The 26,648-nt window shown below is 50.5% G+C and overlaps 1 protein-coding gene and 1 long non-coding RNA gene across 9 annotated transcripts; both read right to left on the bottom strand.

The window, feature by feature from the left end:
- On the bottom strand, nucleotides 1-11,550 carry LOC109437165 (uncharacterized). Its single transcript, XR_002136207.3, has 4 exons — nucleotides 10,926-11,550; nucleotides 4,909-4,988; nucleotides 1,883-2,000; nucleotides 1-1,210 (listed from the first exon to the last, which is right to left on the bottom strand). It is a non-coding gene; the product is annotated as an uncharacterized LOC109437165 (long non-coding RNA).
- Nucleotides 11,551-14,642: 3,092 nt separating this feature from the next.
- FXYD2 (FXYD domain containing ion transport regulator 2) lies at nucleotides 14,643-26,379 on the bottom strand. 8 transcript variants are annotated; one of them, XM_019716191.3, is made up of 8 exons: nucleotides 25,627-26,379; nucleotides 22,444-22,678; nucleotides 19,315-19,507; nucleotides 17,123-17,161; nucleotides 16,859-16,933; nucleotides 15,460-15,496; nucleotides 15,256-15,286; nucleotides 14,643-14,980 (listed from the first exon to the last, which is right to left on the bottom strand). In XM_019716191.3, the coding sequence occupies exons 1-7, from the start codon at nucleotides 25,668-25,670 to the stop codon at nucleotides 15,262-15,264; spliced, it is 648 nt and encodes a 215-aa protein (XP_019571750.2). In that variant the 5' UTR covers nucleotides 25,671-26,379; the 3' UTR covers nucleotides 14,643-14,980; nucleotides 15,256-15,261. The 8 variants fall into 8 exon arrangements, with proteins under 8 accessions (XP_019571750.2, XP_019571751.2, XP_019571749.2 ...); XM_019716192.3 differs by having other exon boundaries at nucleotides 26,037-26,379; XM_019716190.3 differs by lacking the exon at nucleotides 25,627-26,379 and adding an exon at nucleotides 25,418-25,591.
- Nucleotides 26,380-26,648: the final 269 nt, after the last annotated feature.

Here is a 26,648-nt window from a genome sequence, read left to right as displayed (position 1 = left end):
TGAGAAACAACAGATGTTTTTATTGTTTAACTCAAGCAACAGCTTATATATTTTGAATACTTTTCTTCAAATACAAAGGCATATGACTGTTTTAGCACAGCCTTCGTATGTACTCTGAAATTCTTTAACAACTTCAGCATAAATATGGTTTCCATAAAGAAATCAATACTGAACCAGGTCAATGTTAAAAACTTAACATTTGAAGTTACATAGCTAATGCCAGATTGACCTTCTTAGCACTTATTCATTGATTGGAGGAGAAAGAAAAACAAATATTTAAGTATTTCTCTGCCTTTTGTTTTTCAATTTGTAACTTATTTTAATGTTATAGAAAGAGTCCTGGACTACAAATCAGAAATCCTGGATTCTAGTCTTACCTTTGCCACATTAGCCAACTGTGTGATCTTAGACACGTCACTTTACCCTCTGGGCCTCAGTTTCCTCACCAGTAAATGAGACAGCTGAGTTAGAATGATGACCAAGTTCCCTTCCTAACACTGGAGATGAGGTGAGCACAAATACTCACACGTCCTACCCCGTGTAGGGGTGTGTGTGTGTCCCCACAAACTTATGCATGTTCTCTAATGCAGGCAAAGAAACAGAAACATAAATTTTCATACATAGATACCCAGAAGCAAATAGACACACACAATATAACTCACACAAAATAAATAGTTTTTGCTTCAAATGCATGCACATGTATCTAAAATATTTCCATCTCCTTGAGACAGGATGAATCATTGCAATTCATAGATTATTATGCCTATCTAAAAAGGTAGTACATAGTATCATTAACTTACCCAAGTGCTGCTTAAACCAAAATTCTATATGCTTAACTTGGAGGGTGTTTTGGCACTTTTCGACGCTTATCCTCTGAGTTTTTGGATTGTAACATCATGGTTCTAAGCTCACCAGAACAAAGGGCCCATAGCCCTGAGGCTCCTCCCCCACAGATGGGGTCTCTAGGGTCCTACTGCCCTTGTTCAGGCCACTGTCCTAGCAGAGTTGGTCAGGAATTGTGGAAGGCCCCAGGGAGGCGGGAGTCCCTTCAATAACCATGGCCTCTCTCCCACTGTTCTCTGTCAGCTCACAGCTCTGAAATTGGCTGAGAAGACAATCCAGAGAGATGCCACGAATTCTGAATTCTGTGGAGCTGGAGTTCACTGTCACAATTCTCTCCAGGGGTGGGGGCAGATGGGGGAAATCCAAACTAAGAGAGAAAGAAAAAAGAAAATTCTGTGAGTGGAAACTAACTTTGCTGGCTTCCCAAGTTATCCTGCAGTTCTTCTGATCCATGAGACACTCACAAATGTTTTCATCAAATTGTGGTTAAGTATCTTCTACCTGGAAAGCTTCCACTCTGTTTTTCACTCCTTTCTCAGGCGCCCTGTGCCCCTTCTCCACCTGTGTGAGCCTTCCCACGCAGCAGAGCTGGTCAGGCACCCACAGCTTTCCCAGACCAACCCTGACCAGCCCTCCTCTGGGCTCGGCCTGCCCTAGACGTCAACTTGGCCTATGGCTCTGTCCCTTTGTTTTGCACTGTGGCTATTTATGCACACGTCTGACTCCTCTCCTCTTCTAGACACTAGGTTCCTAACTCCTCCTATTTGTATCTGCGACACCCAGCCTGGTCATCCTTGCACTAGGACCACTCAGTAAATGCGGACTTAATGACTGGATGAGCTCATTCTTACAGGGTTGCAAACACCTGATTCTGACTTCACGGGTCAGGCCTTCCAGAGGTATGTCTTTAACTGGAATCAAAGCCGTAAGCTTTGCAGTTCTTATACTCAAGCTTGTGGCCTGGCATGGTGAGCACTTAGCAGGGCGTCGGAGCCTGCAGGAGTGCTGACTACAGACGAAGTCCTGGCAGATAACTTACTCAGCTGGCACCGCCATTGCTTTCATCACTGTCATCGTCACACAGGGTTTTGGGGATCCAAAGGTTTTCTTTCATTTCTGATCCTCATCAAAAATAGACAGGTTGGGCCAGAATTGTTCTGTTATACAGATGAAGAAACTGAAGGTCAGAGAGGTGTGTGATGTGCCCAGAGACAAATCTACATGAAGCTAATATATTTTAAGCTTCGGGGGGCTGGGAGCCCCAGGAATGTGGCCACATGGTCAGGTATTACTGATACTTTGGTATAATGCTAAGATTTAACTGTAATAAATTATGACTGCTCCTGTTTTGCACTCCCAGGGGTCTGCTGTGCATTTGGGTGTCTCACTCAAGATTCCCCAAAGTGAGTGATGGCTCTATTTGACCTGGGATAGGGGAGATGGACATACGCAGTTCACAGGTACTACTATGTACAGTGTAGGGAGTGAATATTATCACCCACTGGGCCAAGTCATTTGGCTTTGTGACACAATGTTACAGGGCCAGGAGTTTTATCACAATATGATCACGGTCTGAGGTGCCTGTAGCAGGGGTGTGTGTGCAGTGGAGGAAAACCCAGCTTCAAAATGTGTGGAGCCAGAAGCTAGTCTGTGTAAAATTGTGAGCAGAAGTAATGTAAAAAGAAAAAAAATTACAGAGGTATGTCAACAGTTAACACAAATATTATATTATTTGCCCTGACTTTGTGATATTTGTCAGTTTTTTTCAAGATTTAGAATTTGTTGCAATTTCTTGTTATCATTCTAAATAAATCATCACACCTGTACCTGATTGTGTGTTCATAATTTTGTACTGTTTTCCTTAAAGAGTTCTCTCCAAATGGTCTAAACTTCAGGTCCTACAAAAGCTGAGTCTATCCCAGGAATTTGCCTCAAGTCACACGTGGTAGCTGAGCTGGGGTCCGGTTATCTGGATTCGGTCCCCTGGCTCTTCCTACCACAGTCCCTTGCCTCAGAGATGTAAGTCAATGTGTAGCTTACTCATTTGTACAGTGCGATGCACTCAGAAGGCACTTAAAAATGCTACCACTCCCTGAAGAGAATCTTGCACAGTGAAGGGGAAGTCAAGGCCTTGGCCTGTGGTCATGGCCTTGAAAGTGGGTGATGAAAGTCCTCTTCCTAGGAAATCTGGCCATTTCATCACGGACCTGAGCTGTCAGTCCACAGACTGGAGGATCTCAGGGATAGAAGACAGCTAGTGCTGCCCTAATCCCTTCTACACACTTTCTGTGGGACACCGTCCCTCCTGTCACTGTGATGGGGGCCACCAGCATGGAGGACTGATTTGCCCCTCAAAGCCCAGGAGTCATGGAAGACAGCCCCTCTAGCCACTCTGAGCAGGGAAAGTCCACCTACTAGAGGTCAAAGGCACAGAGCAAGGGTGCTGTAGTGGTGGGTGAAATGCTGTTTGGGACAGTGAAGGTAAATATGAAAGTGTGGGGACAGTGAGAGACATCAGCTCAACTTGGTCAGGCGGCCCGCACTGCCCTAGAGCTTGCCTTACCCGGCCCATCTGGTACCCACGGGCTCTGTCTGCACCACCAGACAGGTGCTAACACAATCTCTGGTTAAATGCTCCCAATGACAAGGGGCTTCCTACCCACTCAGAAGTTCATACTAATTTTATTGATCGTGCACACACTCTTTTCTTTATTGAACCCCATCTGCCTTAGCCCCCTGCACTTCACAGGATGTGCCCAATCTCTGCCAGATGACAGCTTTTCCAATATTTGCAAACAGCCACAACAGGTCCCCAAGTCTTCCGTTTGCCAGGTTAAATATCCCAGTTCTGTCAACATCTTGTTTTCTGTCAGAATTTCCAGACTCTTCACTCTGCTGGTTTCCCTTTTCACACACACTCAACTTTAACAACATCTCTCTTAGAAACAGAATGGACCTCCAGATGAGGTCTGAGCAGCCCCAGGGACAGGAACCATCACTCCCTTGATAGGTATCTGATCTCTTACTGTTGCCCAAGACTTGATTGGCCTTGGGGTGCTGACATGTCAATAAAGCTGGGCCTCCTTCCCATGACTGACTGCTGAGCTGGCCTCCTCAGCCCTGCAATCCTGAGGTGGGTTACCAGGGAAGGGAGCATGATTAGACACATTGTTTGTTGAAGACTGGGAGATAAACTACTGCCTGGGTCAAATGGTGCCAGTTCCACACTCCGAGGAAGACTGGATGACCTCTGAAGTCCTAGCTCAGCCCCAATGAAGGTGGCAGACCTCAGCTGAGAATGCAGAAATGAGGAGCGAGAGGTCCTAATTTCAGGCCACAATGGCACTGAAAGCTTAGTATCTTTTCCAAACTTGACCTTATTTTAAACAAAGTTAGCTAAAAAGGCAAAAAGATCTAACACTACATTTTCCAAGTGTTTCATAAGAAGGAAATAGGTAATAGACAAAAACTAATTTATGGTCAAATAGGTTTGGAAAACACTGGAATAACCAAAGATATATAGGTTTCTTTCACTGCAGGACTTCCCAGAGCCTTTAAAATACTAATGGGCGCTAAGAACCTCCAAGTGGTAGATATGGTGTGAGACATTTGGGGCTCCACAGCCTACTTCTCCAGGTCTAAAACTCCATCCTCGCACAAGCCACACTCAACTCAGAGAACGCACTTGTCAGTTTTTTTCATTCTTTCAGCAAGTTTGTGCCCCACTCCTGTGCAAGGAGCAAGCAGCTTTCCCAGAAACTCTACCACAGAGTCCCTGCCCTGGGGGTCTTTCACTCAGTAGGGAAAGAGATGTACAGAAAGCAACAGAACCAAGAGAACGAGGTCCCTATGCTGAGCCAAAAGGTCAGAGCAGGAAGAGACATGGAGAGCATCTGCTGCAAGCACTTCGTGTCACAGAGGAGGAAACGGTGGGTGGGCAAAGGACATCCCAGGCCACAGGGTCAGCGGCAGGGCTTAGACCCAGGGCTCCTGACTCTCAGGCCTACGTTCCATCTACTGAGGCATTCATGGCCCAGGTTGTGTTGTCCTCTGTCTCTGGCTTACCGGTTGAGTATGCCCTGCTCACCATTCCACTCTCAGCAGCCAGGATGGTGCCAGGCTCAGGGTAAGCCCCCAGGAAGTACCTGTCAAATGAAGCTACATTGGTAAGTGGAGTTAGATGACTTTTAAGATCTCACCGAGGGCTGAGATTCCCTAAGTCTGGGAAGAGAGCTGCTTAAGCTCAGAGAGAAGCTGTAGTCAGAGAAAACCAAGGCAGGAGGGGAGAGGGCTTATTGAGAGGCACACTCTGCATAGGCAGAGCAGGCAGGAAAAGGATGTAGCAGGCGCAGGGAGAAGGGCCTCCCTGCAGGGTTTCAGAAAAGCTGACTCTGGGATGTGCGTCTGCCCAGAGGGGTCCACATGTCCAGCACGAGGCAGCGCAGGGCTGTGTCTTCTAAGACTCAGCTGTTGGAACCAGCGGAACTGAACTGCCCAATTGTTTGTCTGAATCTGCCAAAGTAGCTTCTTTTTTTTTTCCAAATTATAACCAAGCCATGAACTCCTAATAATAGAGATTATAGCTGAGTACTTCTTATGGGTCTAGCACTGTGCTAAGTACTTTAGATGCAGAATCTCAGTGAACCCTCAAAACAACACTGTAAGACCAGTATAATTATGGCCACTTTACAGGTAATGAAACTGAGGCATAGAGCAATTAAATAACTTGTCCACCTCACACAGCTAGTAAGCATCAGATGCTCAAGCTTTGAGCCGGGCAGCCTGACTTCAGAGTCTTCGTTCTTTTTACAGTCATTGGTGGTGGTGGTAGTGTTTCTGCTGTCAAAGTTTTAGGAAGTTTTTAATATGGAAAATTTCAAGCATATCAAAAGTAGAGAGAATAGTATAAAGAATTTCCGTGCACTCCTCTTCTAGCTACAACAATTGTTGATTCATGGCCAATCTTGTTTCATCTCTGTTCCCATACTTCCTTCACTTCCCATTACCAACGATTTTTTTGAAGCAAATCTCATGCATTATATAACTTCATCTGTAGATCTTTTAGTGTGCATCTCTAAAAGATAAGGCTGACTCCTCATTCCCAATCACTACCTTTATGCCATCCTGACTGAGAAGTAGCTTAGGCCAGGTACCCCCACCCTCCACACACTGGGCTTCAGGCCAGCCAGCACCTGAAACAGCTGAGCCTGTGCCCATGGGGCAGACACAATCAGCTCACTTCCCAAAGCTGCCTCCTCACAGCCTGGGCAGAAGGCCTCTGAGCCCCCTCAGCGCGCCGTGCTGCAGCTGAAGCCCTGCCATCAGTCTAGCTCTCTGGAGACGGTGACCAACTGGATGTGGTGGTCTTCTGCCTGGTGAGGTTGTTGCCACAAAGATACAAGTCTTTCTCGGTCAGCATGGACCTAAACCCCAGAAACCGGCCATGTTCCTGGCCCCAGTTTCTATTTCAGGATGATTTTAGGGTGCTTTCTTCTGCCTAGGAAGTAACAACTCCTCACCCCACCCAGTCTAAGAGCAAGAAGTATGGAGGAGTAGAGTCAAAGCATCTGTTGGCAGAGATTCACTGTGCCTCTCATGAACTGGAAGGATCACCTCTCACTTTCTTCATCTGTAAAATGGGAGCATAACACCTACCTTGCCATGTGGCTGTGAAGATTCAAGGAGATGGCCAAGTTTTCTCTAGGTTGTTTGGCCCGAGCAGGACGCAGTACCTGCCATGGCCAGCAGGTGGCGCCCAAAGACTAGCACTGGAAACTTTGGAGGTAAGGGTGGAGACCAGGATTATCTTCCATATTGGATCCAATTGGACTTGGGGAAAGTGGCGGAAAGTTCAGCCTCTGGGATTTCTCCATAGAAAAGTCAGCCTGGGTCTGGCTCTACCCAGAGTTAAAAAGTGGAGCTGTGTGGCTTCCAAAGCATGCTCACATGATGACTCCACAGTGAGATAGGCACCAATATCCCCATGTGAAGAAATTGAGGTTTCAAGAAACAAATCACTTGCTAAAGGTTATGGAGCCACTAAATGACAGACCACCTCAAGTTTTCTGCTTCCATATTCTGGGTGCTTTACTGAGGCAGAGCCTCAGGGGCGAAATCTTTCATAGGTGACCTAAGACCAGTTGTCCCTGCCCCTCTGGGAAAGTGTAAAAGGTACTGGTGCTCAGAAAGCCCCTGGCATGTGATATACTGTCCTCTGAGAGCATCTCCCCATTCTGAGACTCAGATTCCACTGTTCAGCAAGGGGCTCAAGTAGATCGACGGATTCCAAGCCCAACCATACAATTGCACACACACACACACACACACACACACGCACACACGCACACACGGATAGGGAGACAGGGAAAGACAGAGAGAAAGGGAGATTCCAGGCTACGGAATCAGGACTCTGTATACTACATTTCCCAGGTAATTTGGATGTAAGCAGCTTAGCATGGGCATTTGGGCAACACTAGACTACAAGATCTATGGGTTTATGTTCTGTAGTTCCACAAACAACTTCCACTTAAGCTTGTCAAAACATCTAATACAGTGCCTGGCACATACTTGATATTCAAATATTCAATAGATATTTTGCTGAATGAATGACTGAAAAAACATGCCATCACCCAACCCTGTGAAAACCTTGGTTGACATAACGTTATCCCTCAATTAAAACCCACTTCACATTTTTGTAGCACTTTATAACATACCTTGTTTGTACACATGATCTCATTCAATCTTTTTAATCCCCATTTTAGATGAGGAAACACCTTGATAGAAGCTGCCATGGCCCTGGCCCTGAATGCATCACTCATTCATTCCTCTAGGTTTGGAGACACTAAGGGACCTGCCCAGGGCTGCCAAGCTAGTCAGTGGCAGAGCCACGCTTCAAATCCAAGTCTGTTTTGCCTCCCTCCCAGCACCTCCTCCACTACACTATTCCTGCTTCATATCATTTTCACTGCATGGTTTGAGAAGAGGAAAAAGACCAGATCTAGAAGACAGTGAGTCTTCCCAAACTGTCAGGGATTCCCTCCAATTTGGGGAGTGGTGACAGAAGGAGTTTGTCCAGAGACCTCAGAATGAGGAATATCCTGCCTCGTTGGGTGAACGGGCTCAGTGTGGATGGAGTGCCAAGGTAGGTGGATGGAACCCACTCACATGGCTCAGAACATCAGCATCTATACTCCCTGGAGCCAGCAGTTTGGGAAGCACAGGAACCAACCTCCCTCTAGCTCTGTCTGGCCCCTGGGATGTGGCTGTGGCTCGTTGGAGGGATATCCCGCTGCCTTCCCACTGGGGATAGTTTCCACATGCCGTGCCACACCTCCTTTTCCATGCAACTGTATGGGGAATCTGGTTATCTGCCTCCACCCAGTGCCACAGGATAGGATGGGATTGGGGGTGCTGCTGGCTGCTGTGTTGTACAACACAGCTCAGATTCTCCACCATAGCGGCCCCACCTCTCACCCCAAGCCATTATCACTCCCTGCCCCAGCTACATCCATGTCAGCCTCTAAAGTCTGTCAGAAGGGAGGAATGCTGTCCTCTGATCCAGGCCTGCATTCTCAGCTGCAGGGCCCAACGTCCAGGGAAGGGCCACCAGGTGGCAGGATGGAGCCAGACGGTTACCTAGGTCTCCAGATTCCAGTTGCCACCCTGCCGCACCCCCTGCTCAGTCCTCCCTGACTCCTGGTCTGCTTGGCTCCTCCCCACTTCCAACATCCCCAGCAACACACATGCACACACACACATATACACACTCTCACATACACAACACACACAAAGGGGGACTATCTAACCAAGACACTTTTTCCACATAGTGTTCCTGGTCCCAGCACCATATCCATAGACTATCTTCAGCTGGTCTCAAGGGAACTAGGGAACCCACAACCAAGCTGGCAGAGGGCCCAGGAGGTGGGAACTTTCTGAGGATGGGCCAGGCCAAGTACACCTTATGGTTCAAATGCTGCTAAGGCATGTCTGGGGCTGGGTCCTGTGGTTGCACCAGCCTCTCCCTGGGACCTGGCCAGTCTGAGGGTGGACTCAGGGGCCCTCTGCCTCTTAGCCCTCCCTGAAAATTATTCTGAGAACAACACACTGGACATAACTTTAGCAAATATTAAAGCATTAAGGGAAAGGGTTGGGGTGCCTGGAGGAGTCCAGGGAAAGAGCGGCATCAAGTATCAGCACTGAAAGAGTCTTAGAGACTATATTTGGAATAGCCACTGGTCACGAGAGCTGGTCCAGAGCAAGGGACCTCTAAGAGTTAGAAACTGTTTCTCTGTTTGGGAAAACTGAGCCTCATGGGGACTTGCCCACAGTCTCCTAGTTTATAATTGGCCAAGCCAGGGCTCCAATCCTGGCCGGCTGGTTCCATGCCTATGTTCTTAACTGTGAATCCAAGGGAGAAATTCCAGCTGTCACTAGACTGACCCCCGGGCTCCACCCCAAGTGAGCACACACCCTACCATCCTAGCTACCTTGCCCCTTAGGGAGCAGGAGGCAGTGTGAGTCCAGCTGTAGGTCATCACTCATTCATTCCTCTGGTCAGCCAGTCATGTGCTCATTCAACATTTATTGAGCAGGTACTACATGCCAGGAATGGGCTAAGCACTGGGGGTTGGGAGGAAATCGTCAGACACAACCCCTGCCCTCATGTAGCTGGCAGGCAGTGGGGCAGACAGACAGGAAGGAATTGTCAGAATCAGAGAGATGTGGGTCAGGAAGCGTGATGAAGGGCCTGGTAGTAGCTGGGTCCCAGCTGGGCCCATCTCACTCATGCTCTGGGCTGACACCTAAGGGCTGAGGCCACTCCGTGATGATGTTATTAACTGTGCGAGGAGCATATGGTCCATGGACACGAGACTTGAAATGTTATTTACCTCAGAGCAAAGGACACTCGGTGCCCGCCCATGCAGGCTGGGTTTGGCAAGACTCTGTTACTGATTGATAGGCCTTTCAGGAAACAAAGACTGAGAGAATTCAACATGCTCCTGGCACTGGGCCAAGCCAGCCTCATCTCCATTGTTTTGTCAAGTGTGTCTTTTTGTCTGCCTTCATCACTTGCTTAGTGCCTGTTTTAACTAGGAGGAAGCAAGTGTGTATTTGTGTGTGTGGTGAGGGGTGGGGGGCGTGGGTGGGGGAGGTGTAAGCACCCAGCTTTCTCTGATAGGAGGGAACAAAGGGATCAGCTACAACTCCCCACTTAAGCCTTCCCTGAGCGCCTTGACTTTGAAGCCAATGCCTGAAATTGTTGTCTTGTGTTTGCTTCTCCCAAAGCCAAGTCCAGAGACAGACTATGGCCTTCTCAAGGTCACACAGCAGGCTGAGGCCAGTTTTCCACCTTCTCCCACAGGTTGTGCTGAGCTGCAGATGACACTCTGGGATCATTAACTGCTGCCCCAGCTTGGAACTTCCCCCTCTTCTGTCCCTTCGGCTGTGCTCACCTGGGGAATTCCTCTTGGTGACAACAATGAAAGCCTTCGGGGAAGTAACAGTGAGAGTTTCTTGAAAAGGGAACCAAGTTTAGAGCTCTAGAGCCAAACAGGAGCCAGGAGTGGTGCAGGGCTGGGTGGCAAGACTGGGTGGGAGGTCACCTAGGTCGGAGCACACAGCCCAACAGGCCAGAAGTAAGCTGCCAAATCGGAGCTTGGGGAGCTGCCACCTGGTGCAGCTTGTTCCAGTGCCTTCCAGGAATGAGGCCTGCACACTCCTGGGGGAAAACCCTTCACCCTGGTCTCCTTTGGTCACCTCCTTAACTTCTCCAGTGCCGGAGAGCTGAAGCCCTAGGCACCAAGGTTCCCAATTATAAATAGGATTTCTTCCCAAGCCCTCAGCAATTCACCTGCAAACAACACAAAGTGTCCCCAAGTCTAGGAGGCTTCTTCTGCCACCAGAGCCTAGGAGGGAGCACCGAGGCTAAGCTAGGGTTTCTTCCAAGGCTGGGTCACTCTGCGCCCCCTAGCTCTCCCACTCCACCCCTGGCTCAGCACTGCTTTCCCGAGCCCATGATAGAAGCTGCCATGGCCCTGGCTGCAAGGCCTAAGCCTGATCCATCTTTCCAGCCAGGGACTCACCACAACAGGACAGGGCTTGGGTGGCCCTGGCATTTGCCTCTGATCTCCCCTGGCCAGGCGCTTGTCAGGTGGACGATGAAGAATGGGTGCCTGGCGAGTATCAGGTCACCGCTGCCCAGAGGCCTTGCTGAATTGCAGTTCAGAGCTCAGCTGCCTGGGGCTGCAGATCAACATGGAGGGGATTAGTCTCTCTTGTAGCAGCCACCTGCCCATTGCCCAGGAGAGAGGAGGGGCTGGAAGAGGGCCTGGGGGGAGACTCAACATCCCCTCTGCCCTGGCCCCCTCTTCAACATAGACCCCCCAACTGCCACCCCCGGTCTTCCCAGGGAACCCACTCCCTTTGACAGAGTGGGTTTTTCGGGGTGCCTCCTCCTTGCTCACTGGGGAGAGTTTGGGATTGCTGGGGGGTCTCCCCTAAAGCTCCAAAGTTTAGAAAAATCAGAGGCCTGTGCCAGGGACACCCTTTCTCTGGAAAGGAAATCAGGCCTGTAGGAGTAAGGACCATCCATTCCAGGCCTCTAGTTCCTCTGATGGGGAAACCAAGTACAGGAAAGAGAGGGCCCTGCCCCAGGCCACCCAGCCAGGGAGTGCCAGTCAGCACCCAAGTGGGGCCGCCTGCCCTCCACCCCCGCATGTATGAGCTTCCCCCCCTCCCGCCCCGCATGTATGAGGCTTTCTCTGCCCTCACTGCCCCGCACGTATGAGCTTCCCATCCACAGAAGGAAGCAGAGGCTGAATGAGATTGGACAGTGAACAGGGGAGAGCCTAGCTGATGGGCTGACCAGCTACCATGTTTCCCTGAAAATAAGACCTAGCCAGACAATCAGCTCTAATGTGTCTTTTGGAGCAAAAATGAATATAAGATCCAGTCTTATTTTACTATAAGGCCGGGTATAATATAATGTAATGTAATGTAATGTAATATAATATAATATTATACCGGGTCTTATATTAATTTTTGCTCCAAAAGACACATTAGAGCTGATTGTCTGGCTAAGACTTATTTTCGGAGAAACGGGGTAATACTCCTGCCCACCTTGTATCTTGTACCCTGCTCCTCCTGTTCATGGCTGTGAGAAAAGACCAGGGCACAGCAGGCTCAGAGGAAGACCCCATGGCCCCAGCATCCAAGGCCAATATGTGCCTTTGGTGTGCAGAAAACACTCTCCAGAGGGAGAGGGAGCTGGTGTAAGAACACAGCTGGGGCAAAGCAGTGCTGTCCACCTCTTTCCCCAGACTGCGAAGCTGGTCAAGTCTTTCTGGGGCCCCGTGAGTCTCCACCCCACATCTGTTCCCCCTACCTGCCACTCTCCTCACCCCCCAGCACCGGGCATGCCCACCTACTACGAGGCCAGTGACTTTCAACTCTGGCTCCACATTAAATTCACCTGGAGAGGTTTAAAAAACACTAATTCCCCATCAATTAAAACAGAATCTCTGCTGCTAGGGTTGAGAAGAACCATTCAGTCAACCGACCTCTTTCCCTTGCCACCACACAAACGTCCCTGTATAATGTCTCCGGCCCTCTCAGGGTCTTGCTCATGATGTCAATTAACTCAAACTATGGGGGTAGAGGCTTCATTGCTCCCCAAGCACTGGGGAAGGTATGCAGATCACATATGGCCTCTACCTTCCAGCGGGAGTAAGGGTCAAGACCACACAGCCAAGAATTACCCCAGAGTAGGGCAGTGATAAACCTGAGGGGTATGCAAGCAGAAAGAGAAGAGCTCGGCACTTTCCCAGGAAACCAGGGCACCTGGAAGACCTCCAAGACTGTGTTGAAAACAAGAAACACAAATTTAAAAAGGATTCATAGTAAGACACACACTCCCTCTGGTGATAATAATGGGAATTGCATGCCCTCATATTAAGACTATTTTTGTTGCTGTTATGTGATTAAGAGTAACTCAATCACTTCTCAGGCTTGGTTGTTCTTTGTGACTCAATTTGTGTATGACTTGTGGAAAATCCCAAAGTGAAATGAAAGTGCAGTAGCTCCCAGTCCCTGTGACCTGCATGGAAAGGGAAGGGGAAGTGATCAGAAGGGCAGGGAAGTCACAGACCTCAGAACACCACCAGGATCCATGGTTCTCAGCACTGGCTACTCTCCAGAGTCACATGGGAGCTAGGTAAGCATCAGCTTGCATGCGCGCATCTCAAAATTGATAATTACTAGGCCTAGAGGAGGCTGGGTATCTGCTGGTTTGAATAGCACCCCAGGTTCTCCAGATAGATAACCTGGGACCCGATGGAGCCTCACGTTTCATGGAATTGGAGGGCTTGTGGCAGAGGCAGAGAGGGGAAGTGACTCACCCAGGACCATTTCCCCTCCAGAGCAGCTGGAATTCCCCGTCTGCGTTGGCAGGCTCAGAGCCTGTATATAGAACATTTTAGAAGTTGATTCCTCTCCACTGCTCTCACTTTTCCCTAGGTGGGCCACAGGCCTGGAGTACCCCCTCTTCCAGTTTCCATTGACTGCTATATCCGAAAAGCTTCAGGAGCTCCCAAAAGCGCCCCCTAGCTGGACCTGCCCCCTTCCTGTACATGTCTCACCGTTGTGGACGGCCCAACTGTGTGCCCCATCTCGTGTGCGGAAATACTGAGTTCTATTTAGGGGTTTGGCCTGTCACATTCTTTCCTTCATCAATGAGCCCACATTCAGAGCACATTCTGAAAAATTAGGACTGTCTATTTTGTCCTCTAAGGACTTTCTGTGCTCACGTCTTCTGTGATTCTGTCAGGGTTGGTGGTCTTCAGGGCCTGGGTGCAGTGGATTACGACAAAAAGTTCAATTCTCAAGCAGAACGGTGGCTTACTCTGCCTCTGTCCCCCAAACACACCCTGTTCATTTTAAACTCCACCAACTTGCTGCTGTCTCGGGTTCGTTCCCTGCCACTTCTCCACGCCCCCCTCCCCCCCGCCCACCACCACACATACACACACACACACACACACACACACACACACACACACACTTCGGAGGCCTGCACACCCAGATAAGGAAACCAGACACTAGATGGTGCCATGATCACACCAGCCCATCCCGCCTCCTGGGAGGGAAGGGGAGGGCAGAAACTAGTGGACGGAGCATGCTCTGCTCCCAGGGGGCCACAGACATCAGCAGTCAAGCACAGCCTCTTGGAGAGCCAGGCTGATACCGTCTTGAGCTGAGGTTCCCTGGGTGGGAGCCTGCCGGAATGGACAGAAGACTGGGAGGAATGGTAACAAGGGCCCACCCTCACTCCCTGGCCCCTGGCCCTGGGATGAACCAAGCCAGTGCCCAAATACATGGATGAGAATAGGTCTAGCTGAGGTCCCCTAGCCCCAAGAGTAGAAAGAGGATGGCCTGAGCTTAGCACCAGGGTCAAGGAGGTGGGCAGGGAGAGAGCATATGCTGAAGCCTGCACCCTGACCGCCCATCCAGGCACGCTGGTGCACTTGGGGAGATGGCAGAGTACATAACGTGACCACCAACTGCTACAGCTTTGGCAGCCCAGGCCTATCCACACCAACTTCCAGGAGGGCAGCTCCAACAGCAGCACTCAAGGTCTGGACAGATGCCCAAGCAGCACCCAACAGACCCAATAGCTTTGAACCTGTGACCTTCGGACTCCCAGCTTTCTCTCTGCCTGGTGTTTAGAAGACAAGCTGAGTCCTCTGTTCAGGAGCTCCTGGCAATTCAGGGGTGGGGGGTGGGGAACAAGAGAGGCCTACAGATGATGATACTGAACTGGCTTTAATAGTCATGGGCACCTGGGCAATTCATGGAAAAACAGGAGACCAGGCTGCATTGTACTCCTACTTGGAGGAGTGGGTAATGGTAGTTACAGGAGAGAGGGAGGGAGGGAGGCAGGCCATGGATGGAGCCATGTCTCAGGCCAGCTTTATTATCAGAAAGAGGTGGTATGGGGTGGAAGGAGGTGATGCCCACCCAGGGGTCACGTGAAGCCTGGTGCTTCCTTCAGCCTGAGGGCCTGGCAGTGCTGGGGACAAAGGTCTGCAGTTCAGGGAAGGCTCCTCAGCCGGCCCCAGTGCAGTAGTGAGCACAGCTGACTCTGAAAAGACAAAGGCAGGATTTGGGTTGTGATCAGGGTACAGGTGGGGATTTTCATTTCATTCCTTATTCATCTTACCTTTCTCTGGGCCATCTCTATAGCCTCCCTTTGGCCACACATACCACACCAGACACTTGGCCATCATTTAAAAACACAGGATGGGTGACAGAATGTCTGGCTGATAAACGGAAGACCCTAAAATTCTTCCGGGCGCAGTCACGAGTTCTTCCTTATTTCTCCACAACCATTTCTGGCTGCACCCCTCCCAAACGTACCTGTCATCATAGCTCATCTTGACTGACTGACCTGAGATGGGAAAGGAAAAAAGACAGGTAAGAGGACAATAGGGGACGTGGTCAGTCTAGGGTCCCTGAGGTTGGGGACCACTTCTCACAGGCCTCAGAGACCAAAATCCTCAGCTTGCCCCTCCTTTCCCCTGCCCCACCCACCTCCGTCAGTTACACTAGAAAGGCACTCACCGATGCTTCTTCTTGCCCCCACAGCGAAGTTTTTTGCCTTGAAGAGAGAAAGGAGGTTAGTTTTCATTGACCTCTCACTTCCAAAGAGAACTTCTGTGCCCTGGAGAACTCAGCTCTGTAGTCTCTCCTCCCTACCTCCTGCCAGCACCACACGGAGATCCTGGAGTGTGGCTTGGAGGCCGCAGTTGACTGTGTTTCTCTGTATATAGGGCTGGGCCATATGCATTCAGGAGCCCAAGTCAGTCAGTTGGTCAATAAACATTGACTGCAAGGTGGAACTTCAAAGGACTGCGATCCTCACCACTGAGAGTGGCAGCCACGCCTGGGCACCCTGCACAGTGCTGGGCACGTAGTAGCTGCTCAATAAGCTCTTGAAGAAGGAAGGCAATAAGTCCAGAGCCCTGAATCCTGCTCAGCCCCGTCTGCCTCCACGCCTATGTTCTCAACTGCTACACAGCACCTCCCTGAAGGAGCTTCCAGGAGAACTGGGGGGACCAAACATGTCTGTAGATTTAAACATGTAAGCATTTATTAAGCTCCTGCTGTGTACCTGCTGGGGCTGGGGGATATACAAGGACCCTTCTATCCCCCCACAACACACCATGCCTACACTGGATCCCTCTAAGTGTTTTCTTGGCTGCCATGCTAGCCATAACCAATGAGGCAAATGGGATCATCCCTATTTAACAGATGAGCAAACTGAGGCCCAGGGAGTTGGCGGTCCACACTAAACTAACAGCAGGGCCTAAGACCGCTGGCTCCCAGCTACACTTGCTTTGCAGCAGCAGGTGGAGAATAGAGTGCAGGATGAACACCCCTGAGTTCTGCTGAACGGACTCTGCTTCTGATTGGCTGTGGAAATTTGAGCAAGTTGCTGTACCTCTCAGAGTGGGTCTGATTTTTCATCTGGAAAATGGTGACAGTTATGGCCATCCCTGAGTGTTGCTGAGAGGATTAAATGGGCTGAGCTTTAGCTTAAGCCAAGAAAGTACCCAGATCTGAGGGAGTGGGGTGTCCAGTAGAGGTTAGTTCCCTCCCCTAATTTGACCCCCCACCCATTTATACTGAAGATTCCCAGGGTCAAAGGGAGCCAGCCCCCACATCTTGGCAGCTCCTCTCAGGTCTACTGGAGGGCACATGTGAGAAACAGGGAACCTCCTCTGTGTGGTGCAAGGACCAAGTAGGGAAATACCCCAAGCTGCCTCTCTCCATCAGTGTATCCCTCAGTTCCCATATCCGGCATGGGGGAGGGGAGGGGAGCAGAGCGACTCACTCCTCACTTACAAGACCTGGAAAAGGGGTGAGAGGGCACCTGGGAAGCCAGTGTGCCCAGCAGCCTTGGGAAGAGATGAGCACCCATCCAGCACCCCTCTTCCAACATGAGACCTGCCCCACTTACTGAGGATGATGATGAGCCCCACGACGAAGGCCAAGCCAGCGAAGATCAGGCCCCCATTGCGGACAGTCTCATAGTCTGAGGAGGAGAGGGCAAGGAGGTGAGATGGGTCATCAGGCACCCCTCCCCACAGCCCACACTGGCAGCAGCCCCATGAAAACAGGACGAGGGGGGCACATGATCCAGGGCTGGGAGAGGCTAGGAACCAACTGGGGGCACAGGGAGACAGGCTCAGGAAAGGTGGGAGGAGGGGCCCGCCAGGCTTACCATAGTAGAATGGGTCCACATCCCCCTTGGCGTTACCACCTGAGGAGAGAGCCAAAGATGGGGTGAGGGACAAGTCACAGACAGCAGGGTGTTCTAGCCACAGAAACAGTAGAACTCTGTCCTTCTTATCCCAGCACCTCCCAGGGTCCAAGTGGGCAAGAAGAGGCTGTTAAAGAGAGACCCCTGGAAGAGGAGGTTGGTGGGTCGGCAAAAGCCACTGCCATTGGGGGTATCTGCCCTAGGCTTCTTCAGACACAGTCAACTTGAGACCAAATACTAAGCATCCAAAGCAGAAAGCCATGCTGCCTGTGGGCCTCTGGCAACTCTGGGAGGGGTTGGTTCTTTCCTCCCCTCGCATTATACAAAATTCAGAAAAGGCCGAAAAAGACATCTCCCATTAGACTCACCAGCAGCCTCCCCCATATGACTAACCAACTGCAAGGGGCTTAGCAAATATTTATGAGATAAATGAATGGATGAACAGAAGAAGGAGGAAACTGAGGCCCAGTTTGGAGATTTGTCCAAAGTCCCAAGGAAAGTTGGAGGCAGAACTGGGTCTTGAACCAGTTTTCTAGATTCTTCTCTCTTATGTTGCTATCCTCTGGGGGAAGCAGATTTATATAAGAAACGTTAATTATCATACTTACAACATGCCAAGCTAAGGCTAACAAAGCATTCACTTATTCAACTCTCATAGCAACCTTATGAGGCATTAACATTATTCCCGTATAATCCATGAGAAAATGGAGGCACAGAGGGGTTAAGTAACTCACCCACAGTTACACAACTAGTAAAGGGTAGAGCTGGGATATGAACCCAGACAATGGGTTGCTAAGAATTTAGATACTTAATCCCTTTGTTATGCTGCCTCTCACGGTCACAAGGAAGGAGACTTCCAAGGTCAGGTCATCTGGTCCAGTCCCCTGCCTCCTGTGGCTTTTCTCACCCTGATGTGGAGCTGCTTAGCAGCTGGCAGATGTCACAGCTCTGCCCTCCAGCCCTGTAAACTGAGCACACTTGCCCTTGGGCAGCTGGAGGATAGTCTGGCCAGAGCTTTTCTGCCTCAGCTGAAGGTGGCCCCTCTTTCCTGCCCTGTTTGAAACCCTTCTTGGCACTAGGGGAGCAGTGCCCAAGGTGAAAGGAATGTGCAAGCTGGCACCTCCCAGGCTGTGCTGAACTGTGCTCTGGGCAATGGGAGACCACAAGGCCTGATGAGCCCAGCTGTCTCAGCGGCAAGCTCCCTAGGCCAGGAGCAAACAGGCTAGGAGGGGTCAGCGCCTGGGCCTGAAGGGCCAGAGGCCAAGGGGAGGCTATGGAGACCCAGGTGCCTGTCCCACATGGAAGACCTTCAAGGTTGTCTCACCAGATCAGTTCAAGTCTTGGTCAAGGTCATATGGGGAGTTAGTATCAGAGCCACGACTAGACCCACAGCTCCCTCACCACACCAGAAAACCGTCTTCTGCTTGACCACCTCTTCCTGAGCCATTTGATGAGCCTGTCCTCACCCAAAGCTCTCCCCTTTTCTAAATCTGGCTCAAAGCCCCGCAGTTAATAGAGTCCCCTATTGGCCTCTAGGCCTGAATCACCCCCCATCGCAGAAATCCTTCTGGGAATATGCTATGTGTTTGGGGGCTCTCACCCCAAGCCAGCCTGAGAAGGCCGACCAGAGTGACCAGCTCCTTCCCCAGCCTGAGCCTGTCCTCCTCCTACTGTGAGCATAGATAATCCAGAAAGAGACACTGAATCAGGACAGGCTCATGCCTGAAAGCCAAGCTGGAAGCTCACCCCTCAGTCGCAAACCGGCTCCTACTTGGTGCCCGAGCTTCTGCTATTCAAGGTGGATTTCTTTGGAATTAAGGCAGGATCCTTTTGTAAAAGCAAATTTTCTTAGGCAGCTGGCCCAGAATGACGGAAGGGTGTTGAGCACTCTGGAAGGCAGGGGTACCAGGAGACAGCAGAATGGGGTCCAGCTTACCCCTCCAAGGTGGTCCAAGCAGAGGCCACCCGCTATTGCAGGCACATTCACACACACTCACCATCATCCGTCGACCACCCTGCCATCGCCCTAGCAGACTGTGCTCGTCTCCACTGCCTTTCTCCTGCTGCCTCTGGTTCAGGGAGAGTGCCCGGCCGTGGGGTGGCCAGGGATGAGGTGGGGGCATTAAACATTAACAGTGTCAGGTAATATTTACCCTGGTCACAAGAAAAGCCCTGGTGTGGACGAAGGGGCTCCTGCTGAGGTGTGAGGAGGTGCGCAGGCAGACAGGGGCAGGCAGGAGCTGGCTGAATTCCAAACCCTCCCAAAGGAAATTTCCAAAGAGGAGGGCCAGTGACAGTCCGCAAGCCGTGCTGTTCTTCCACCAGCTGGAGAAGCCACGGCTGGGGCTGTGGCAATGGGAAGCGGGAGTTTCAAAATATATTCAGTGTATACTATACATCAGGGTCTCACAGAGGCCCAAACCCCAGCAGCTGTCCACCTCACCAATCACTGCAGAGATTACTCTGTCAGCTGGTGTTTCTTACCTGGTACTCAAGGCTTCCCTGGGCTGGTCCCGAGCTGCCTGGCCCCTCCCACCTCACAGCCCACCCTGAGCCCACCATGAATAGTCACACCTCCTGGCCTCTGCTGCCCTGGAATGCCCTTTCCTCTGTTATCTTCTTCATCCATCGAGATGTATCTAGCAGCTCACACCTCAGTCAGAAAGACTCCAGTCATCCCTAACTAATTTCTTTTTCCCTGCCGCTTCTGGCACTTTCCACCTATTCTACAAACATGACGGGCTTGCTTCAGTTAGCATGGCGCTCTTGTTGTTTGCATGCCAGTTTCCTATGTTGCCTTGGAGGCTCTTCAAGAAGGGGCTGAGCTTTACCACAGGGAGAATGCCCTGCATTTACGATTTACAAAGCACTTTCCTGACTGTTATTTCCTTGTACTTATCTTATTTTCCTCATTTTACAGATGAGGCATCCATGGCACAGAGAGGGCAGGGCTCTGGTACAAAGTCACACAGCCAGTCAGAAGCAAAATGGACTGACAGCCAGACTTCAGCTATAGGAGCCAGGTGCTTTCCTACACCTCTGAGGCTACCTCCCCACTCCACTGTGGCCTCCTTTAATGCAGGGATCCCGGCGCTGGGTACTCTGTGGGTGCTCAGATTCCTAGCTGAGTTCTAGTCAATTGAATTGGCCTCCAAATGAAGCTGGTGCTCAATAGTAGCCAGTTGTCAATGTCGACCAGGGGTGGGTTAGTCATTCCAAAGGGAATGAATCCATCTATTAACCCTCCTTGAGCAGTGGCAGGAGTCAAGGTTTGAATTCACTTCCTGGCTCCTCCACTTGCTAAGTAAATGGCCTCTGTCAAGTGACTTAAGCTGTCTGTGTCTCAGTCTCCTCATCGTAAAGTGGGACTGTTCCTCACCTCACAGGGTGGCTGTGAGGAGAAAATGAGATAATGCACACACAGAGCATGGTATGGGGCTTGGTACACAATAAATGTCATTACTGTTACTATGATATTTGTGTTGACTGGAGAAATAGTAGGCATTATTAACCTTTTGTTGAGCATTAGCTGTTGGACACAGAAAAGCCCTCCAATGAAAGTGAGCCTGGGGGCAAGATGGAAAGAGAGGATGTACAGCCCTGCAGACTAGGAGCTGTGACACGCATTCAGCTCTCTTCTGATTTCAAAGTCAAGTGATAAATATTCAGGAAAATATTACAACAGAGCTAATGAGGAGTCGGAGGCGACCACATGTCACACTCTGCATGTACTGTGCCACTGAATTCAGGTTTGCACCATTCTACAGATAAAGAAACTGAGGCTGATCCTATGCTCCCCAAAATGAGCCCTGAAAGTGGCCGGGGCAGTGCCATGATCCCCACTGAGCACAGCAGGAAGACTGAAGGTAGGAAGGTTGAGGGACTTGTGTGAAACACCCAGTTAGTGACAGAACCAGGGCTAGAAATCCAGGCCCCCCAAGGCTGTGCTCTGGAAGATACTGCCTCACTTTACATAAGGCACTGGTGCCCCTTATTATACAAGGTCTGACAATTACATTAGGGAACTTGTTGCAACAATGTTGCTAACTTTTTTATTTTATATCAAAGGGATTAGTCATTATGAATTTGTACCAACTGGACAAACAGTTAACCAAGTTTACTATTTGGAAGTGCTGAAAAGGCTGCGTGAAAAAGTTAGACAACCTGAACTGTTTGCCAGCAATTCATGGTTCTTGCATCATGACAATGTGCCAGCTCACAGGGCATTGTCTGTGAGGGAGTTTTTAGCCCCTCAGTTATTTAGTAAACAAATAACTGTATTGGAACACCCTCCCTACTCACATGATCTGGCCCCCAATGACTTCTTTCTTTACCCGAAGATAAAGGAAATATTGAAAGGAAGACATTGTGACGACATTCTGGACATCAAGGGTAATACGATGACAGCTCTGATGGCCATTCCAGAAAAAGAGTTCCAAAATTGTTTTGAAAGGTGGAGTAGGTACTGGCGTTGGTGCATAGCTTCCCAAGGGGAGTACTTCGAAGGTGACCGTAGTGATATTCAGCAATATCTCTGAGTTCGGGAACTTAATTATCTGATCTCGTATATCCTTTTGGCATCTCAGTGTATTTTGTCTATCTTTGTAAGCCACCATGGAGTCTTTCTGGAATAATAAGGGACATAAAAATAGGTGGAAAGATAGATAGATAGATAGATAGATAGATAGATAGATAGATAGATAGATAGATAGATAGATAGATAGATATCGATACAGGTATAGATATAGATAGACAAAAAGAGGAGTAGGGAAAGCAAGTTGATAGCTGCATTTTTTAATTCTATGTGCAAGGCACTGTTCTAAACACTTTACAAAAATTAGCTCATTTAATCATCACAACTTTTTGAGGTAATGAAGACATTATTATCATCCCCATGTTATAGGTGAAGAAACTCAGGCACAGAGAATTTAAATAACTTGCCAGAAGTCAGGCAGCTAGGCAATAGAGAAACCAAGAATTGAACACAGCAATCTGGCTTCGGAGTTCCTGCAGATAGACAGATGGGTAGACAGACAGACAGACAGCAAAGGAGTCTGTTGGACAACCTGTCTTGCCAGCTCTTGCAGCTCAGACACGCTCAGAGCACGGATCACAGCATGCCCAGGATTCCGTACTGAGCTGTCCTTGTTTGGAAATCCTGCTCTTTCTTGTTTCTGCTGTTCCTGCATTTCTGGGGCCTGGTGGGTGCACTTGAAAGTTACGGGGTGGATACCTGTGTCAGAGTCTGAGAAGGTGGGAGGGATGGAGTTCAGGGGACTCACCCAGGTACCACCTGTCCATGGAGTTGCTGGCTGTGTCCTCAGTGGAAGAGAGTTGTGAACTGCCAGTTGCCAAGGGCCTGGATGGAAAGAGTGGCACTCCCTCGCTTCACACCTCAGCCAAGTCCACGGTGCAGGAAAGAACAAAGGCAGGGAGGAGGGGTTGGCGAGCGAGCCTTCACCTTGTGCCTGCCTCCCTGGGCAGGCTGAAGGCAGGGTTTCATGTGAGGGATGGCATCTGAGGAAGGGGGAAGCTGTGAGCCACTGCAAAGCAAACAGCAGCCCCCACCCTGGTCCCTGTACCCCCAGGGCAGAGGTATCATATCCAGCACCCTCCAGGCAGCCCAGGAAGCCTGCAAAGGTTACCAGGACCCAGGAGGACACTGGCAGAGGCCGGAGCCAGTAGAAGCATAGCCCCTGCTCTCTGCCCAGCCCTGGTCTGATTGATGACAGCTGAGGAAGACGCTCAGGGGCATTTGTGGGTCCCCCTGAGCCTTTCCTGAACCTCATTTCTCCAGCCCAGTTGGGCCTTCGCCCTGATATATCCTATCCCTGGCCCTGTTCTGTAGCTAGGAGTCCCCTGAGACTAGACAGAATAGCAGCAGCCCTTTGGAAGCTGCGCTAGGTTGGGGGCAGAGGAGGTGATTTTCAGGGCATGGCCCTGGGGCCTGAGGCACAAACTGCAGCCTCCTGTGTTATTCTCCAGTAGGGCAAAGATGGGGAGTGGCTGAAGGCCGGTGTGGGGCTGCTCCCATGGTAGCCTGCCCTTGCTCAGCCTGGGGATCCTCACTTAGTCCCCAGTGACTTGCCACAAGTTATGATGTCAGAGCTGCAGCCCAGCAGAATTACTAATGCGGCCTCTGAGGGCTACAGGTTGGTGCCAGAAGGGAACGGCCTGAAGACAGCACTTCTAGTCTCAGGGCAGGTGTGGAGCGCCTGACTCCCAGCTGGAGTCAGGAGCCAAGAGCGGGAACACAGGGCGGCCCCTACGTTGGCTCAGCCTTGTCCCTGTTCCCTGGCTACTGACGCCTCTGAGAGCTCAGAGCAAGGCCGTCACAAGCATTTCTGTGTGGCTCACTTGGGACCACAGGATTTCCCTCAGGTTCCTTGTGGGCCTCCCTGCTTGGCCACCCCAGCACAGATTCTGAAAAACAGTGTTCTGGCCGCAGCCTCTGATCACAGTGACAACTCAGCTCTCTGTCCCTCCTCAGCTACACTTCCTGCCCTGAAGGGACGACTAATGGTGCCCACAGAGAGCAGCCTCAGATAAAGTCCCTCCAGATACAGGCCTGGAAGGGCTCTACCTGGTTGGGCTGACGTCTGTCCTGGGGGCCCAGGTCAGGCTGCCCTGACTCCAAGCTACTTGCTGCTTTCCCCACCACCCTGCAAGACAGGGGCAAACCCGCCAGGGGCCAAGCTGATCACGCAACCAAACCTTGTGACATGTTCCCAAGTAGCAACTTGCACGCTCAGGTGGCACAAAGCTGCCGAGTGGAAATTCCCCAAGCCGGGCACTTTGAGAGGTTTAAAAATTTCAGGCTTACATGGGGCTTTAAAGGTTACTTGGTCCAAACACATCAGTGGTCTAAAAAAATGGATATCTCAGCCAGAACCCTCCACCCCTCCAACCACACACACACATACATACTCTACGTTCCCTGCCAGACCTTAATGCTGTGCACGAAGGTGGCTCAATCCTAAATGGAGACCTAGACTGACTAACTGGAAAGGGCCTCCAAGGTCATCCCACCCAACCCACTCACTTTACCCTGGGTTCAGTTTCCTGTTCAAACTCTCCAAGGGCTCAGAGTATAAGCCTAAGTCCCCAGTGACCTCTATGACCTTGTCTCCAACTTCCCTGCCCCTTCTATGCACTTCCGCCATGCTGGTCTCCTTGAAAGTCCTCTAACCCTCCCGGCACGCTCTGCTTCAGAACTTTTGCGCTAGCTGTTCCCTCTTTCTGAACACTCTTCCTTCAGAGAGCACCCTGCCTGATCTTGCTCAGGTCCTTCTTCACAGGCTGACTCAGAAAACCCTCCTGGCATCCCAGTCTGTAATTTTCACACCCACTTTATGCAACATTTCAAATCTTCTTAGCTTTTTTCTCTTTTTTTTTTTTTTTTTGGTAGCACTTACTATATCTGATAAGTCATATGTTTTCCTTATCTTGTTTCTTGTCTCTCTTTCGACTAAAATTTAAGCTCCAGGAGATCAAGGATTTTTGTTTGTTGTGTTTATTACTAGACTTCCAGTGCCTACAATAAAGCCAGGCACTTGGTGGACCCCCAAATTTTGTTAAATAAATGAATAAGTCCCAGAGGTAAAATAATTTCACCAATGGCACAGACAGACTCAAAACTTGCCTAATGCAGCCTCTTCCCGTGAAGTCATCTGCGCTATAACATGTAGTAAGACCTAGTTTTCCCCCACAGAGAGACAGCAGGTGGTCAGTAGCTGCTGACCGCTCCCCCAGAGTCCTTTTTGGGGGAATTCCACATTCTTTCCCCTCTCCTCACACTCCCCACCCCCACCCTAAGGCTTCACCAGGAGCCCCGTGGCAAATTTCATTAAAGTGTTCATTTGTCCTTTCTAGAGAAGTCCAAGCATTAAGAGCCCAGGAGGTGTCACCGTTTTCACTTCACTCACACCCATGTCCTTCCTCACACTTCTTCCTTGTCCCCACACCCCAGCTGACGGAGGTAATGAGGTCCTGGCTGACACTGGGGATAAGAAACCTCTCTCTCAGAGACACTCTACTCTCCTCCAAGGAGGCCCTGATTCCTTCAACCTGTGACCCATGATCCCCCAGAGAGAAGCCCAGGAGAGCCTCTCCTCTCATGAGTTTCTGCATGCAGGGGCCACACGCACTCACACTTAAATCCCTTTACATCCTGACTCTTCACTACGGACTGTATGATCCTTGGAAGGTCTCCCTCTGGGTCTCCTCCTATCCATAAAATGGGATGATAGCACATACCTTGCAGAGTTGTAGGAATTGAGATGATGGAGGTAAAATGCATGGCCGAAGAAGGTCCTAATAACTGCCAGCTTCATTATCCCCACCCCAAGCTGGCCTTCCAGGAGACAAGGACACTCACCATAATCCCTTCCCTTGGCTCTAAGCAAGTTCCCAGAGCACCTTCCCCTCCCTGACCCTCCGCACGATCTCTGCCGTCTACCACCCACCTGGCATCCCCAATCTTCCTTTCTTCCCTGGACACATGGAGCATGGTTGTTCCCTGCTGGTGTCTGGCCCCACTTGTTCTTCCAGGCTTTCCCACGATACAGGGCAAAATGGGATAAGAATGCTATTCTGCCATCCCAGAAAAGCTACAGGGCAAGCAAAAGTCCCCCCAACCCCTCCCTTTGTTCGATTTTTCCTGGCTGGGGCCAAAGAGGGCCTGTTAGCCACACTCCCCAACTCCCGGATCCCTCTTTCAGCACTGTCATGGCCCGTGGGACAGTGTCCTCAGTTGCCATGCCTCAGTGTCCCCTCTCTTCCCCAAGCAGGCCTCCATTTGTCTTCTGACTCTTCAGTCTCAGAGCAGCAGTCTGGGTGGTCATTTTTGAGTTGGTGGGGTAGAGAGGTTACTTGCCGGAACATCAGCTGAGCTCTGTCTGCCTGGTTCTCAAAAACCAGCAACAAGGCGAAAGCCCTCACTGCCAGCCTCCCCAAGATGGGAATTTCCAGGTCCGCCAGCCCTCAGGTGCAGAGCCCACGGCCTTGGACTTCAAGTCCCCAGTCAATCTTCTTGCTATTGGCTCACAGCTGGAAAGAAGCCAGAAACCCCTCAAAAGCCCTGATTCCTAGCTTGGGTTGGTCCTCAGCTGCATGGCCACTCTGCAGGGAAGGTGGCAGCTCCCAGGCCCCATCTGTGCTGCCCAGAGATCTTAAACCACAGCGAGTGCTGGCTCCTGTCTCCTGCTATGGCCACAGATGCCAGGGTCACTGGGGTCTTATAAGGCGGGCGTGGGAGGAGGTGGGCCCTGGAGGGTCCATTCCTTAAGTGTTGGCTTCAAGATGGCTGAGCCAAGGGCACACAGGTCCTGGGAGCTGCCAAAGGGCAATGTACTCTAAGAGTCAAGGTCACTGAGGCCTTTCTGCTCCCTGAGCAGGCAGGGAATGGAGACGTTTTCTTCTGTTTCAACTGCCGGTGGCAAGGGCAAACCCGTTTGACCCACCTCTCCCACAGTGAATACCCTGGAGA

The sequence above is a fragment of the Rhinolophus sinicus genome, chromosome 14 (genome assembly GCF_057876585.1).
Source record: "Rhinolophus sinicus isolate RSI-liver-muscle chromosome 14, RSI-T2T, whole genome shotgun sequence".
NCBI classification, from domain to species: Eukaryota; Metazoa; Chordata; class Mammalia; order Chiroptera; family Rhinolophidae; genus Rhinolophus; species Rhinolophus sinicus.
This window is presented reverse-complemented; position numbering and strand designations above follow the sequence as displayed.

Coding starts and splice junctions, on each gene's coding strand:
- FXYD2 (XM_074335412.2), bottom strand. CDS start 22,950: ATGAGGTTCAGGAAAGGCTCAGGGGGACCCACAAATGCCCCTGAGCGT. Junction 19,508..22,443: donor CATGGACAGGTGGTACCTGG/GTGAGTCCCCTG, acceptor CCATTGCCACAG/CCCCAGCCGTGGCTTCTCCA. Junction 16,934..17,122: donor TGTGGACCCATTCTACTATG/GTAAGCCTGGCG, acceptor TCTCCTCCTCAG/ACTATGAGACTGTCCGCAAT.